This window comes from Apis florea, unplaced genomic scaffold (genome assembly GCF_048593485.1).
Source record: "Apis florea isolate Af1SG1 unplaced genomic scaffold, ASM4859348v1 contig_3195_pilon, whole genome shotgun sequence".
NCBI classification, from domain to species: domain Eukaryota; kingdom Metazoa; phylum Arthropoda; class Insecta; order Hymenoptera; family Apidae; genus Apis; species Apis florea.
In genome coordinates this window covers 457771-471043 of record NW_028256722.1, presented here as the reverse complement: position 1 = coordinate 471043, position 13273 = coordinate 457771, and the positions used below count along the sequence as shown (strand labels likewise).

The 13273-nt window shown below is 26.1% G+C and overlaps 4 protein-coding genes and 1 long non-coding RNA gene across 6 annotated transcripts; 3 read left to right on the top strand and 2 right to left on the bottom strand.

Moving 5' to 3' along the window:
* Positions 1 to 880: 880 nt before the first annotated feature.
* Positions 881 to 4258, bottom strand: pAbp (poly(A) binding protein). 2 transcript variants are annotated; one of them, XM_012486673.3, is made up of 3 exons: positions 3714 to 4258; positions 1797 to 3053; positions 881 to 1711 (listed from the first exon to the last, which is right to left on the bottom strand). In XM_012486673.3, exons 1-3 carry the CDS (start codon positions 3904 to 3906, stop codon positions 1269 to 1271), a joined length of 1893 nt encoding a protein of 630 aa, XP_012342127.1. In that variant the 5' UTR covers positions 3907 to 4258; the 3' UTR covers positions 881 to 1268. The 2 variants fall into 2 exon arrangements, with proteins under 2 accessions (XP_012342127.1, XP_086766792.1); XM_086910666.1 differs by lacking the exon at positions 3714 to 4258 and adding an exon at positions 3291 to 3494.
* Positions 4259 to 4280: 22 nt separating this feature from the next.
* On the top strand, positions 4281 to 5594 carry LOC100863294 (cytochrome b-c1 complex subunit 7). Its single transcript, XM_003693760.4, has 4 exons — positions 4281 to 4809; positions 4923 to 4970; positions 5131 to 5297; positions 5403 to 5594. Exons 1-4 carry the CDS (start codon positions 4770 to 4772, stop codon positions 5478 to 5480), a joined length of 333 nt encoding a protein of 110 aa, XP_003693808.1. The 5' UTR covers positions 4281 to 4769; the 3' UTR covers positions 5481 to 5594.
* Positions 5595 to 7058: 1464 nt separating this feature from the next.
* LOC147657291 (uncharacterized) lies at positions 7059 to 7285 on the bottom strand. The gene is made up of 2 exons (XR_015292708.1): positions 7143 to 7285; positions 7059 to 7109 (listed from the first exon to the last, which is right to left on the bottom strand). It is a non-coding gene; the product is annotated as an uncharacterized LOC147657291 (long non-coding RNA).
* On the top strand, positions 7267 to 9498 carry NaPi-III (Na[+]-dependent inorganic phosphate cotransporter type III). Its single transcript, XM_003693754.4, has 5 exons — positions 7267 to 7790; positions 7881 to 8087; positions 8154 to 8364; positions 8447 to 9084; positions 9177 to 9498. The coding sequence occupies exons 1-5, from the start codon at positions 7587 to 7589 to the stop codon at positions 9405 to 9407; spliced, it is 1491 nt and encodes a 496-aa protein (XP_003693802.1). The 5' UTR covers positions 7267 to 7586; the 3' UTR covers positions 9408 to 9498.
* A 126-nt stretch (positions 9499 to 9624) lies between these two features.
* LOC100870737 (EF-hand domain-containing protein 1) lies at positions 9625 to 13151 on the top strand. The gene is made up of 5 exons (XM_086910663.1): positions 9625 to 9761; positions 9844 to 9980; positions 10104 to 10426; positions 10617 to 11065; positions 11142 to 13151. Exons 1-5 carry the CDS (start codon positions 9714 to 9716, stop codon positions 12093 to 12095), a joined length of 1911 nt encoding a protein of 636 aa, XP_086766789.1. The 5' UTR covers positions 9625 to 9713; the 3' UTR covers positions 12096 to 13151.
* Positions 13152 to 13273: the final 122 nt, after the last annotated feature.

Sequence of the window (13273 nt, the reverse complement as noted above, 5' to 3'; positions counted from 1 at the left end):
CTGTTCAATTTCAATTTTTTTAAACTATAACTTGGATAAAAATATTTTGTTCTGTATTAGTTATTTAAAATTTTCGCATGTAAAATAATCTACTATAATCTAATAATTTCTTTATATTCGAAAATTAACTATACTTCGTTTTGTTTATGATTACATTTAACATATTCTTTTTTTTCATATAAATTTATTTTTTTTGATTATTTTCGTTCTATACAAAATGCTAATATATATATCAATTATACAATACAATTGCATATCATATTTAAAAAATCAATTCGAGATCAAAACGATTATAAAAATTACATATAAATTACAAATATAAAAATACAAAAATATCAATTAAGATTTATTTATTAAATTATAAGCAATTTAAATCAAATATAAACAAACATCGCCCTCATAGAAAGAGATTTGTTTCAATCTATTTCCGTTTTGTTTTATCTAATGCAAACTTAAATTGCTTAATAAATAAACTTTAACTGACACTTTTGTATATATCCACTTTTGTGTTTTAGTCTCTAGAATTGACCTTTCAAAGGTGAATACTCATAAATATATCAACACCTTGTATAGCAATTATTTTTAAAAATGATATTAATAAAAATATATTTACACATAATCACATACAAATAATAAATTATAATTTATAAATAAAATTATTTCAATATTTTCTTTATATTTATTTAATTTATGTAAAATAAATTTTATAGAAATTTTATTTGTTTAATATATCTAAATTACATACATAATTATATATTATATTAAAATATTTTATATTTAATAATAAAATAATGGAACTTATAAATTATTTAATGATTGATATAAATTTGTTACAAAAAGAAAAGAGCATACATTTTAATGCTAATAAATAAATATTAAATTGCAGATCAAACATTTCAAATAATTTATTTCCTGTACTTTTATTACATTTTTCTTTGTATTACATGAAAGTAATGATACAAATGTCTTAACAATAATTAAAAAAAAAAACATTTAAATCAAAATAAGGATTAGGGAAAGAATAAACTCATTTGATATTTTTAAAGGAAAATTTATTATCATAAAACTTGATGAAAAACCCTTTCATGATCAATTATTAGTTTTGAATAACAATTTGTTCCTGTCATTCTTGCATGTAATAATCGCTTAAGCCACCATAAAGCTTCAGAAGAAATTTATTTAAACCAAAGATAATCGCAGAATGAGGAAGAAAACTGAACATCGTTACGAACAATTAAGGAAGAATAAAATAATACCTTAATTAATGTTTATTCTTTTTTAGAAGCCACAGCCTGTTTGGCCTGATGAGCTTGCAATACAGCTACGGCCTCTTCAACCTTGGCTTTTAGCGATTCATTATGCTCCAACATGTGTAGAAGTTCTGAATTGTCAATTTCCAACAACATTCCTGTAATCTTTCCAGTAAGTTGTGGATACATACATTGAATCAATGGGAAAAGACGTTCTCCCAACATTTGTTTCTGCTCTTGTGGTGGAGCAGCTGCCAACATTGAGGCAGTTAGTGGTTCTTGGCCTTGAATATGAACAGCTTGCTGAACAGGAGTAGGAGCAGGGATTGCCATTGCTTGTGGTGGATTACGCATGTTTGAAGTGTATTTATAATTTGACGGACGGCTTTGAGCTGAAACTCCCACTGCTGGACCAGCCATAGAACGATTTTGCATATTTGCACCACCAACCGCTTGTTGACCTAAATCAATAAAAAAAATTATTAAAAATTCTTATCTATAAAATTTAAATATAAAAAAATTGCATAAAAGTTCAATATTTATTACCTGTAATAGGTCTGGCAGATAAAGTATTTCGCATAGTACCAGCTTGTGCAGTGGGAGCACGTGGTGCAGCTCTAAATGGACCTTGCATTGTAGCAAAACCAGAACTTCCAGTTTGTGCATTGGGTCGTACTTGATTAGGCTGCGCTGGCCAACGTGGAGTTGTACGAATTTGGGCCATCTGTGCAGGTCCATAAAATCTTTGTGGTTGAGGAATAGTGGGAACAAAATAATTTCCAGCACCGCCAGGCTGGAAAATTTGACCCATTTGTTGCATTCGCATATTTGCTAAACGTTGCATATATTGGGAAGCAAGATGTGCTTTGCGATCTTCTTTACGTTGAGCCAGAGCAACATATAGTGGTTTAGTAACTATTATGCGACCGTTCATCTCTGTTACAGCTTTAGTCGCTTCTTCAGGAGCAGAAAAACACACAAATCCAAAGCCTTTGCTACGTCCTTCTTCCATCATAACTTTAGCAGAGGTAATTGTTCCAAATGGTGCAAATTCTTTGCGTAACCGCTCGTCATCTATACTATCATCCAAGTTCTTTACATATAAATTTACACCTTGATAACGATTTAAACGTTCTAATTTTAATTGTTCGAACTTTCTTTTAAGTTCTTGTTGACGTTCTGCTTTCTTTTGCGCCCGTCCAACATACATACACTTTCCTTCAGCAACCTCTTTTCCATTTAATTCAAGTACTGCTTGTTCAGCAGCGTCAGGATCTTCAAAAGCAACAAAACCAAAACCTCGAGATTTCCCGTCATCTTTAATCATTACTTTATGACTGGTGATGGTCCCATATTTTTCAAACATTTCTTTAAGTTTATCATCCGTCATATCTTCTCCAAAATTCTTTACATAAACATTAGTGAAAAGCTTAGCTTTTTCTCCCAATTCCTTCTCGCGTTCTTTACGAGGTATAAATTTGCCAACATATACCTTTTTTCCATTTAGTAACATGCCATTAACTCTATCAATAGATTTATTTGCTGCTTCTTCAGTTTCAAAATGAACAAAACCATAACCTTTAGAAACACCAGATTCATCTTGAGCTACTTTGCAACTAAGTATGTTACCAAATGCAGAGAACGTATCATACATTGCTTTATTGTCTATGTTTTTATCTAAATTTTTTATAAATACATTTCCAACACCAGATTTTCGAAGAGAAGGATCACGTTGAGACCACATGATACGAATAGGCCGCCCCTTTATCATATCAAAGTTCATGGTATCAAGAGCACGTTCCGCTACAACAAAAAAAGAAATGCAAACATTTATTATTATATTATTATATATTATAATTAAAAAAATTATAATTTTCATAAGTATTTCTATTAAATTTAATTATTTTTTCTTAATTTATTTAGTATATATATAATATATTATTATTTAAAAAAAAAATATTCAATATAAATTACAGATTTCAAAATATTTCCAATTATCTTATGTATATTCTAAATGATTCATAAATAAAGTTACATTACATGAATAATAATTTGAAAAATATAGTAATAATGTGAACATATTGAAGAACTAAAATACGTCGATAGAATCATGTGGTATTTTCCTTTTTTCTTTTTATTTTTTATTCAAGTTATAATTGTATATGTATACAATGAATATGTTGTATATTAAAATCTTTTACTTTTTAGAATATAACAAATTCATATCAAGCTGTTCGATATCACCTGGAAAATGAAAAAGAAAGTAATAAAAAAATAAGGCATGACTCAACCAACCGTCAATTGCTATCTACTTTGTTCGAAATAGGTTTCAATATGGTGGTATCGTATGATCCGAAACACGTGTCAAGCACGGACAAATGATGTAACAAACAGTAATTTTTTTTTTAATCTAAAATATCTGACTCAAAAAGAAATAATGAAATATACAATCAATATACTCACCATCAGCCGGTTGCTGGAAGTTAACATAAGCATAACCGAGCGAACGTCGGGTAATCATATCACGACAGACGCGTATCGAGAGTACAGGCCCAGCTGATGAAAACTTCTCGAAAAGCATCGCCTCGGTGATATCACTATGCAAGTCACCCACATAAAGTGAGGCCATAGGGTAATTTGGAGCTCCCGGATTCATTGTAATAAGTTCAAAATTCTCTGGTTTTTGGTTTCTCTCGTTCCTTCAATATGGCTTGCGCTCTTCCGACCACGTTGCTCTTTGTAACACAATGATTACTATTTTTTTCCACACTTTACTTACGTTTCGCGGTTTTCAGCTACGGTTTTTCGATTTTTTTGTTTATATTTTTATAATTTTTATATTTTTTTTGGTTTTTTTTTTTATAGAAGAGTTATTTCACGAATGGAGGTGGGTTGTGTGACCTATTTTGTGGAAAAAGGAGACACAACCACACGTGAACACAACTCTACTCTTAATGAGGAAGAGGCATTGAAAGTAGTTCCCTCCGTGCTTATATACTAACCACTGTACACACTACACGCCAGAAAAGTAGTTCCTTTATAAATTACAGCGCCATCTGCGTTTAAATCTAGGGTACTTTAAATAATCCTATATGATAAAATATACATTTTATTTTGATAAATCAATTATTGTTATAATATAATACAATTTTTAGTATAGAAATATCAATTTTTGGATATTTTTAAATATTTCTTATTTTATTTTAAATATACATATCTGAATAGTGATAAATAAATTTCGCACTTTATGTAGTTTATAATTATATATTTATTTAATTATAAAAAATTATAATTTCTTTAAAACATTATAATTTATATAACTGCAAAAATATAAAATAATTTATGAATTACATTAAAACTAGCTATTATATATCATATTAGGGATTTCTTAAGATAACGTAGGCATTCATGCAGTAAGGTATCTTAAACTTTATTAAGTCAAAGGTAGAAAAAGTATGAAAAATAGTATTTTCGAATAACAAGTGTGAGCAATTTAATTACGTACATAAAAAACGTAAAATGGCAACTTACTTAACAAATTATTTATTACGTAAATTTCGTGAGTAAATTTTTAATTTATAAAATTCCATAGATAATATTCTTATATAATCATATATATTATATGTAATATAACATTTATATGAATATATATTAAATGTTGTATTTTTATAGCAAATTTACAAAAATGGGCATATGAAGCTGCAGGATTTAATCAATATGGTATGAAATATATGTATTAATATAATAGTTATTGTATATTTTCTGCAACTCAAATTTCATAATTTCATCATATGATATAAAATATATTTTGAATATAAATTTAGTAAATCTTACTTTAATTCCAGTATTCTAACTTTTATAATTTTATATAAATCTAAAGGTTTACATCGAGATGATATTCTTCATGAAACTGAAGAAGTACGAGAAGCATTAAAGCGAGTACCACCTCATATAGTAGAAGAACGTGATTTTCGAATTATTAGAGCTATGCAATTAGATTGTCAAAAAAAAATTTTGCCAAAAGAACAGTGGACTAAATTTGAAGATGTAATTTAATACAAATTATTTAGAATTTATTTAATTTTTATATACTTTTCTATAATTCTTTATATTTTAATTAAAAATATTAATCTAATTTTTATTACTAAATAGGATATTCTTTATCTAACACCCATTATAGACGAAATTAGAAAGGAACGTGAAGAAAAAGAAAGATGGAATGCAGAGTAATATAATAACATAGTAGTGAATTACATTGATTTTACATTTAAATTGTAAGTTCAAAATATAGTAATTTGTATATATGACATATAAATATTAAATAAATTATATTTGTTCATTTAATTCTATTATTTCTATTATTTCAAATATAATAGTTATAATATAAAAAATATTAATATATTTGAATTAAAATAATTATAATCATAAAAAATAATTTAACATAATTGAGTAATTTTTTATAAACATATATGTCAAATTATTAATAAATATTAAAGATAAAAATAATATTGTGTATTTATTTGTTTATTATATATATATATATATATATATATATATATATATATATATATATATATTTATTTATATTAAATATATCTTTTATTATATAAATATCAATTATATAATTATTTAAATTATATAATTATTAACATTAATGTTTAAAATTTAAGTTTGGGTAATATTTTTGTTCAATAATATGTATAGAAAAAAATTATTAGTAATTACGTTTGTATCAATTAATGCATTTAACACCCTTTATGCAATGATTCATTCATTATTTCCTTTAGATTTGCTACATACAGTTAATGCGTAATACACTGTTAATAAACGCAATAATAATAAATAGAAATCCTGAAAATCCAGAATAAGAAAAGATAGAATCAATTGTTCATTTATATATAAAAGATTTGTGATGTAGTAAATAATTTTTGCGATTATTTGTAAGAGTTTCGCGGGCAAATGGCGGATCAATATTTCACCCCCACGCGGATCTGAGCGGCATCCCCAATTACTAAAAATTTATACAAAGTAATTTGAGTTTTGTGAGTAAAAATATGTTTTAATTTTTTCTTTTTTTTCTTAATAAATTTAAATATTTTTTTTATATTTTTTGGACATATAATATATATTAAGTTTTTAAAAGCAAATGCCTAAAAGCCTACATGGAAGATCGTGAAAGAAGATACAAAGAATGATACAAATATATAATAACTGAGAAGTACAATATAAAATATTATTGTATATAGCACAATTAAAATCTTTAATTATTCTAAACAATTATTTTTTTTATTTATACATTTTTATTTATACATAAAAATAATACGTAATCTTCAAATTTCCCTTGTGCTCGTATCTATATCTCTTTTATAACGGATTGAGTTTTCATTTTCAATCGTATGTATAAGAAGAAAAAGAATAATGTTTGTTTAAGTTGTTAATTTTATTAAAATTGTGTATTTTAATCGAAACATCAAGTGTTGCTACAAGAAAGGAGAAAGGATAATAACATCACTCTTTCGTCAAATCAAACGTGAGAAAATTGATAAATTATTTTAGTACACTTAAATTTTCATTGTGGATACTGAAATACTTCGTTGTTTAGACATCATTTTAATATAATTATAATGTGTATACGAAGGTAATTAAGTCAAATATTTGCATTATTCTTAAGAATTTTTGTATTTTATATGGCAAATTTAAAGAATCCATATATATTGCATCAAATATTTGGTTAATTGCAGATGCCGGAAAAACAGCAATCAGTGTATTTTCAAAGAAGAAAATCGCTGATAATGAACCTTCATAAAATTGATTATAATATTTTATATTTAATACAAAATAAAACATTTAGCAAATTTACTACAATAATACTACAATACTACTACTAAATACTACAATAACTTGATGCTATTAAGCATTCTAATTATATGTTATTGTATGAAAAAAACAATGCTACATATATCAGGTGCTGCGCCAAAATACTACCTCTTCTGTGTGTACAAAGTTATAAAATTGATTGTTTTAAAAGTAAAATAAAAATTAGACATATATATGTAAAAATATATATATACATCTAATATATGCATATAAAAATTTAAATATAAATGGAGAAATATATTCTGATTTATAAGTATTTACATATGAGTACATAACAAATGAAACTGGAAATTCTTCCCTAATCTATGTTCTCTGATTTGATAATTGATTATAATCTACAAACAATATGACAAGAGAACACTTTAATATAATCATACTACTCTACTGACAAATGTATAAAAATAAAAAAAAAATCTATATATTAATAGCTCAAAGAAAATAGTTATTAAGTAAATAAAAATGAGCATACCATATGATGAAAACTTGGTATGGATAGTAGTAGTTGGATTCTTAGTGGCCTTTATTTTGGCATTTGGAATCGGGGCAAATGATGTTGCAAATAGTTTTGGAACAAGTGTTGGTGCAGGAGTACTTACGATATTTCAAGCTTGTATTTTGGCAACTATCTTTGAAATAGCTGGAGCTGTACTCATTGGCTATAAGGTATTTTAAAAATTTATATATTTTATAAACTTTATTTCATAATATATATTATAATATTATTCAAAATATATGAATTGATACTTGCTTTAGGTTTCTGATACTATGAGGAAAGGCATATTAGATGTGACATTATATGAAGGCCAAGAAAAAGAATTAATGGTAGGAGCATTATCTAGTTTAGCTGGATCTGGTATCTGGTTAATACTAGCAACAGCTTTGCGATTACCTATTTCTGGAACACATTCCATTGTTGGTGCTACAGTTGGTTTTTCACTTGTCTGTAAAGGTACTGCAGGGGTTAGTAAAATTACTGTATCAATTTTAAAATAAATAAAGAATATTTCATAATAAATATGTTTATAGGTCAAATGGATAGCTCTTGCAAATATAGCAGCTTCTTGGTTTGCAAGTCCTGTACTTAGTGGAATTGTATCAGGTGCTATATTTTGGGTTCTAAGAAAATCAGTATTTGAATCTAATAAGCCTTTAGAACAAGGTCTTTATATTCTCCCATTAGCATATGGACTTACTGTTGCTATTAATATTATGTCAGTAGTACATGATGGACCTAAACGTAAATGAATTTTATATTTATATTTTAATAAATTAATATTATTTATTTAAATCAAATATTATTTTATTTTTATCTATTTCAGTTTTGATGTTAGATCAAGTGCCATGGTGGGGTAGTTTACTTGCTGCATTAGGTTTTGGTTCATTTTCAGCTATCATTGTTTATTTATTTGTTGTACCATGGCAAAGAAAAACAATATTACTTTCATTAAGTAGCAACGAAAAAACAACAACTAAATTTGGTACCTGTGATAAAAAAGAAACAACAGCATTATCTGTTATTTCTGAAGCCCCATGTAGTAGTAATAGTAATGGTAATGCAAAAGAAGTAGCGCCAAAATTACGAGGTAATAGCAGCGCAAGTCCTCTCTTAATGGTAGCAGGATCAGATACTGAGGGTGCTCAAACTGAAATTGAAAAGAAAAACGAAGAACCACCAGAAATATCTAAACTTTTTGCATTTTTGCAAGTATTAACTGCAGCATTTGGCAGTTTTGCTCATGGTGGTAATGATGTCAGCAATGCAATTGGTCCACTTATTGCACTTTGGGCTGTATATGCAGAAGGATCAGCTAGACAAGAAGCAGAAACTCCATTGCTTATATTACTTTATGGTGGTTTAGGCATATCAACTGGTCTTTGGGTGTGGGGACGCAGGGTGATACAAACTTTAGGACAAGATTTAGCACGTATTACACCAACTACTGGATTTACTATAGAGGTCATATATATTTTATAAATTTTAAAATTATAATAATAAGACAAAATAATATTTATTTTGATTAATTATTATTAATTACACATGAATTATAGCTAGGAGCAGCAGTAACAGTTTTGTTGGCAAGTAAGGCTGGTTTACCTGTGTCAACAACTCATTGCAAAGTGGGATCTGTTGTCTGTGTAGGATGGGCTTCACATGGTGGTGAGGGAGTTTCGTGGAAATTATTTCGTAATATTGCATTTGCATGGTTAATTACTGTACCAGTTGCTGGCTGCTTGTCTGCAGGATGTATGGCTATTTTTAAGGAAATAATTAGTTTGTGACTCTTCATTATCAGAACTAATCCATTTTAGTGAAAACCATCCAATGCTACTGTTGTCAATAACTTATGCAAAAATAAACGATCAAATATAATTTGACTTAGTTATTCTTTATCTATAGTTATTATTATAGTATATTAAATATTTTATTATATACTTTTATAACAAAAAGTTACATGAAATAAAAATTAAAGTTGTTACATCAATATTAGTTAGTGTTGTTATAGAAACCAAATCAATTAGTGACAATACAATTTAATATTCTATAGAAATGTCTTTTGAATACATATTTTATTAAACATTTTTGATATGGAAAACCTACCACTTTTACCAGGTTATAGATTTCAAGATCCAAGCGTAAGTCAGCAAATACTTATAAATTAATTATCATAATCATTATATTAGAATGAAATTTAAGTGAAAACATATCTTTTTAAAGATCAAAGACTATAGATTATTACAAAAATTTCATTTTTTAAATGGTTATCGTGTAGTACGTGATAGAAACGCTGGAATTGGAGGAAGACCAATAGATGTTGCATCTAGTGCATATGTAAAAGAAGAAGATTCTGCACAGTAAGTGATAAATAAATATAAATGCAAAAATATAATTTTCATTTTTATAAAATCTAATCTTTAAAATATTTTTTAAATTACTTAATTTAATTTCCTTAATTAATAATATTAATTAATATTTAGTTATGATCCATCATTAACATATGGTCGCGTAAAACAATATGCATATAGACAATTTGTTCCACATTATGTGCATTTTGCACAAAAATGCCTTTGCTTTAAAGCATTTTTTCGCCAAGGCGTATTTAACTCTCCAGACGAACATTTCCGTATACGTCACGTTAATATATTATATTATTTGGAAGATGATACTCTATGTATTATTGAACCGACAATTAATAATGCTGGCTTTCAGCAAGGAAAACTTGTTAGACGCAATAAAATTGTAAAAAATATAAATGGCGATACATTTCATTGGAAAGATTTTAATATTGGAATTGATATATGTAAGTTTAATAAATGTTTTTACATGATGATATGTACTTTCCACAAATATTGTTTATTAAAAAAAAATAGACTCTCAAATTTTATTCAATATTATCTTATTAACTAAATAACAATATATTCATATTTGTTTTTTACAGATTTTTATATATTAATGTGTGTTTATAATTAATTAACTTTTATTATTTGCAGGTATTTATGGTGTAGTTTATCACATTACTGATTGTGACTTATTTACTAGAGAATTTTTAAAGAGTCAAGGAATAGATGTTGGAGATAAGGAAGAGTCTCCTATAGATCCTTATATAGAACTAAGAAAAAATAAACAAAAAATATCAACATGTATTACAAAAATTCCTGATGATGTTAGACGGCGGTTTTTAGAATATGATAAAATGGTATTATTGTTTATTGCAACTTGGAATAACGATGTTTATCACATTACATATTTCTTAACGGACGATACGATAGCTGTCCGTGAAATACAAAAACCCAATAGCGGAAAAGATCCTGTACCAATGTTATTAAAAAGAATGAAAGTACCAAAAGATTGGAAAAATTTACCATTGTCGTATCCAGCTATATATATGGAATACGGCGATCCAGAGATTACCGAATATTATACACCAAAAGATTTTTTAGTCAGTTTATAAATAATTTTAAAAATATCAATATTCTTTTAATTATTTTTTTTACTTATAATTTTTTTTATTGCAGATAGGAAATACCATTTTTATATTTAATCGACGATTTCTTTTACATGATTGTGATTCTTTCACACGGAAATATTATTCAGATATGTTAGGAATAATACAACCAGAAAAAATTCCTCTTCCAATAGAAGATGACGTTAGGATCTTACCGGAATATAAATCACCACCGCACATAATTTTCGGTACACCTGAAGATACTTACGCTTCTTGTTTATCATTTATACCAGAACGACCTAAAAAAGATGTTATTCGACAACTTGTTAATTTTCCTAAAAAACTACGTTATTCTATGCAAATGGATGTGGTGCATCCAGAAGACAAAAATCGCGATTTCATTTTAGAATATAGTTTAAGTAATGGTACGATACTCGTACAAGAACTTGAAAAACGTAATTCAGGACGTCGCGAAGGTTGTTTTCTCAGAGCTACATTAGTTCCAAAACCGAAAACTGGAAGAGATGATCCAGAATATTATACTCCTCAAGATTTTTATATTGGTGCAAAAATTAATATTTTTAATCATTATTTCATTATAACTGGTACTGATCTCTTTGTATATCGTTATATCGAAACAAATCCTGAAAAGTTTCCATTAGAAGTACGAAATAGCGTTCGTAATTATTTAGTCAAACAGAATTTACTTTTTGATGATATAAAAGTAGAGACCAAAAAAATTCAAGATAAGGAGGATATGAAATTACAATCGATAAAACCGGCTGAAGTTAGTATTAAAAAAGATATTGATATGGAAGAATGTGTAAAACATTTTGAAGCTCAAAGTAAATGTAAATATGAAGGAGAACATGGTGAATTAAGACCACGTACACCACCACCAGAAGAACTCTGTCCAAATTTAGCAACAAAACCTCAATTATCTGAACAATGTCAAGATCCAAATATATTTACCGAAAATAAAATAAAAAAGCGAATAACATGGGATGATGGGATGAAACAATAACATTATTCCTGTCAATAATTACATTCAACATAATATTTTTAACGAATCTGCAAATACATTAATTTATCGCAACGAAGATTTTTTTAATTCAAATTTTTTAAACTATGTTAATAAAATAATACATCAAGATATAATTATGAAAAATAAATATCATATATAAGTTATATCATATATACGTTGAACGTAATTATTATTATTTATTATGTTTTGATTACAAAATCAAAACTAAATCATATTTTTTAGAAAATTCATTGTTTGTACATGGTATAGTTCATGTGAATATTAAAATTCATAGTTCAATTCAACATTTAATCAAATACGATTATACAACGTAAATACTAAACAATATGATACATTATCAAGTATACTATTTGTATGTCTGCATATTATAATGTAATAATAATATACAGATATGCAGTTTGTATACATATGCATATGATGCACATGTATGTATGCATACGATTTACTAATCATAAAATAAAAATAAAGTTTAGATAAATCTTTGGAATCTAAACAAAATTTAAAAATATTGAAAAAGAAATTATTTTTAATATTAATAATTTTTCATAAAATAGTTTTTAATAAATTGTTTAATAAAATGTTTTAAGTATTACTTGACTATGAAATACGAAAATTTAATATAATTTAGTTTACATTTAATTGTTTCTAATTATTTAAATATTAATATCTATGAGCAATTTATTCCACTTTAAATTGAAATAATTCAAAAACATTGACTAAAAAATTTTAACATTGATACATTAGTTTAATAAAATAATTTACTTCTGAAATATTCATAATATAGAAATAAAAAAAATTTTTCTCGTATGTTATTCTCTTTTTTTGTTATTAATTAATTGTATATGCAAAAGTAATTATTTAAGTAATATTACGAAATTATAATAATATAATTCTTTACAAATTTTGTACGATTTTTTTGAAAAAATAAGATTAAATCAAAATTTTATATTATAATTACCTTGTATAAAATCTTATCATTTGTAACATGCTTTTAATTTGCGCAATGAAATATAATTTTTATAAAATTTAAACAAATTTCATTGTTTTTCTGTTTTTTTTATCATTTTCTACAAATTAATTTCTAAGTGTAATTATATGTAAATATATGCATAACTATTAATAAAGTAATCAAATCTAGAATAAAATTTATTATTTCA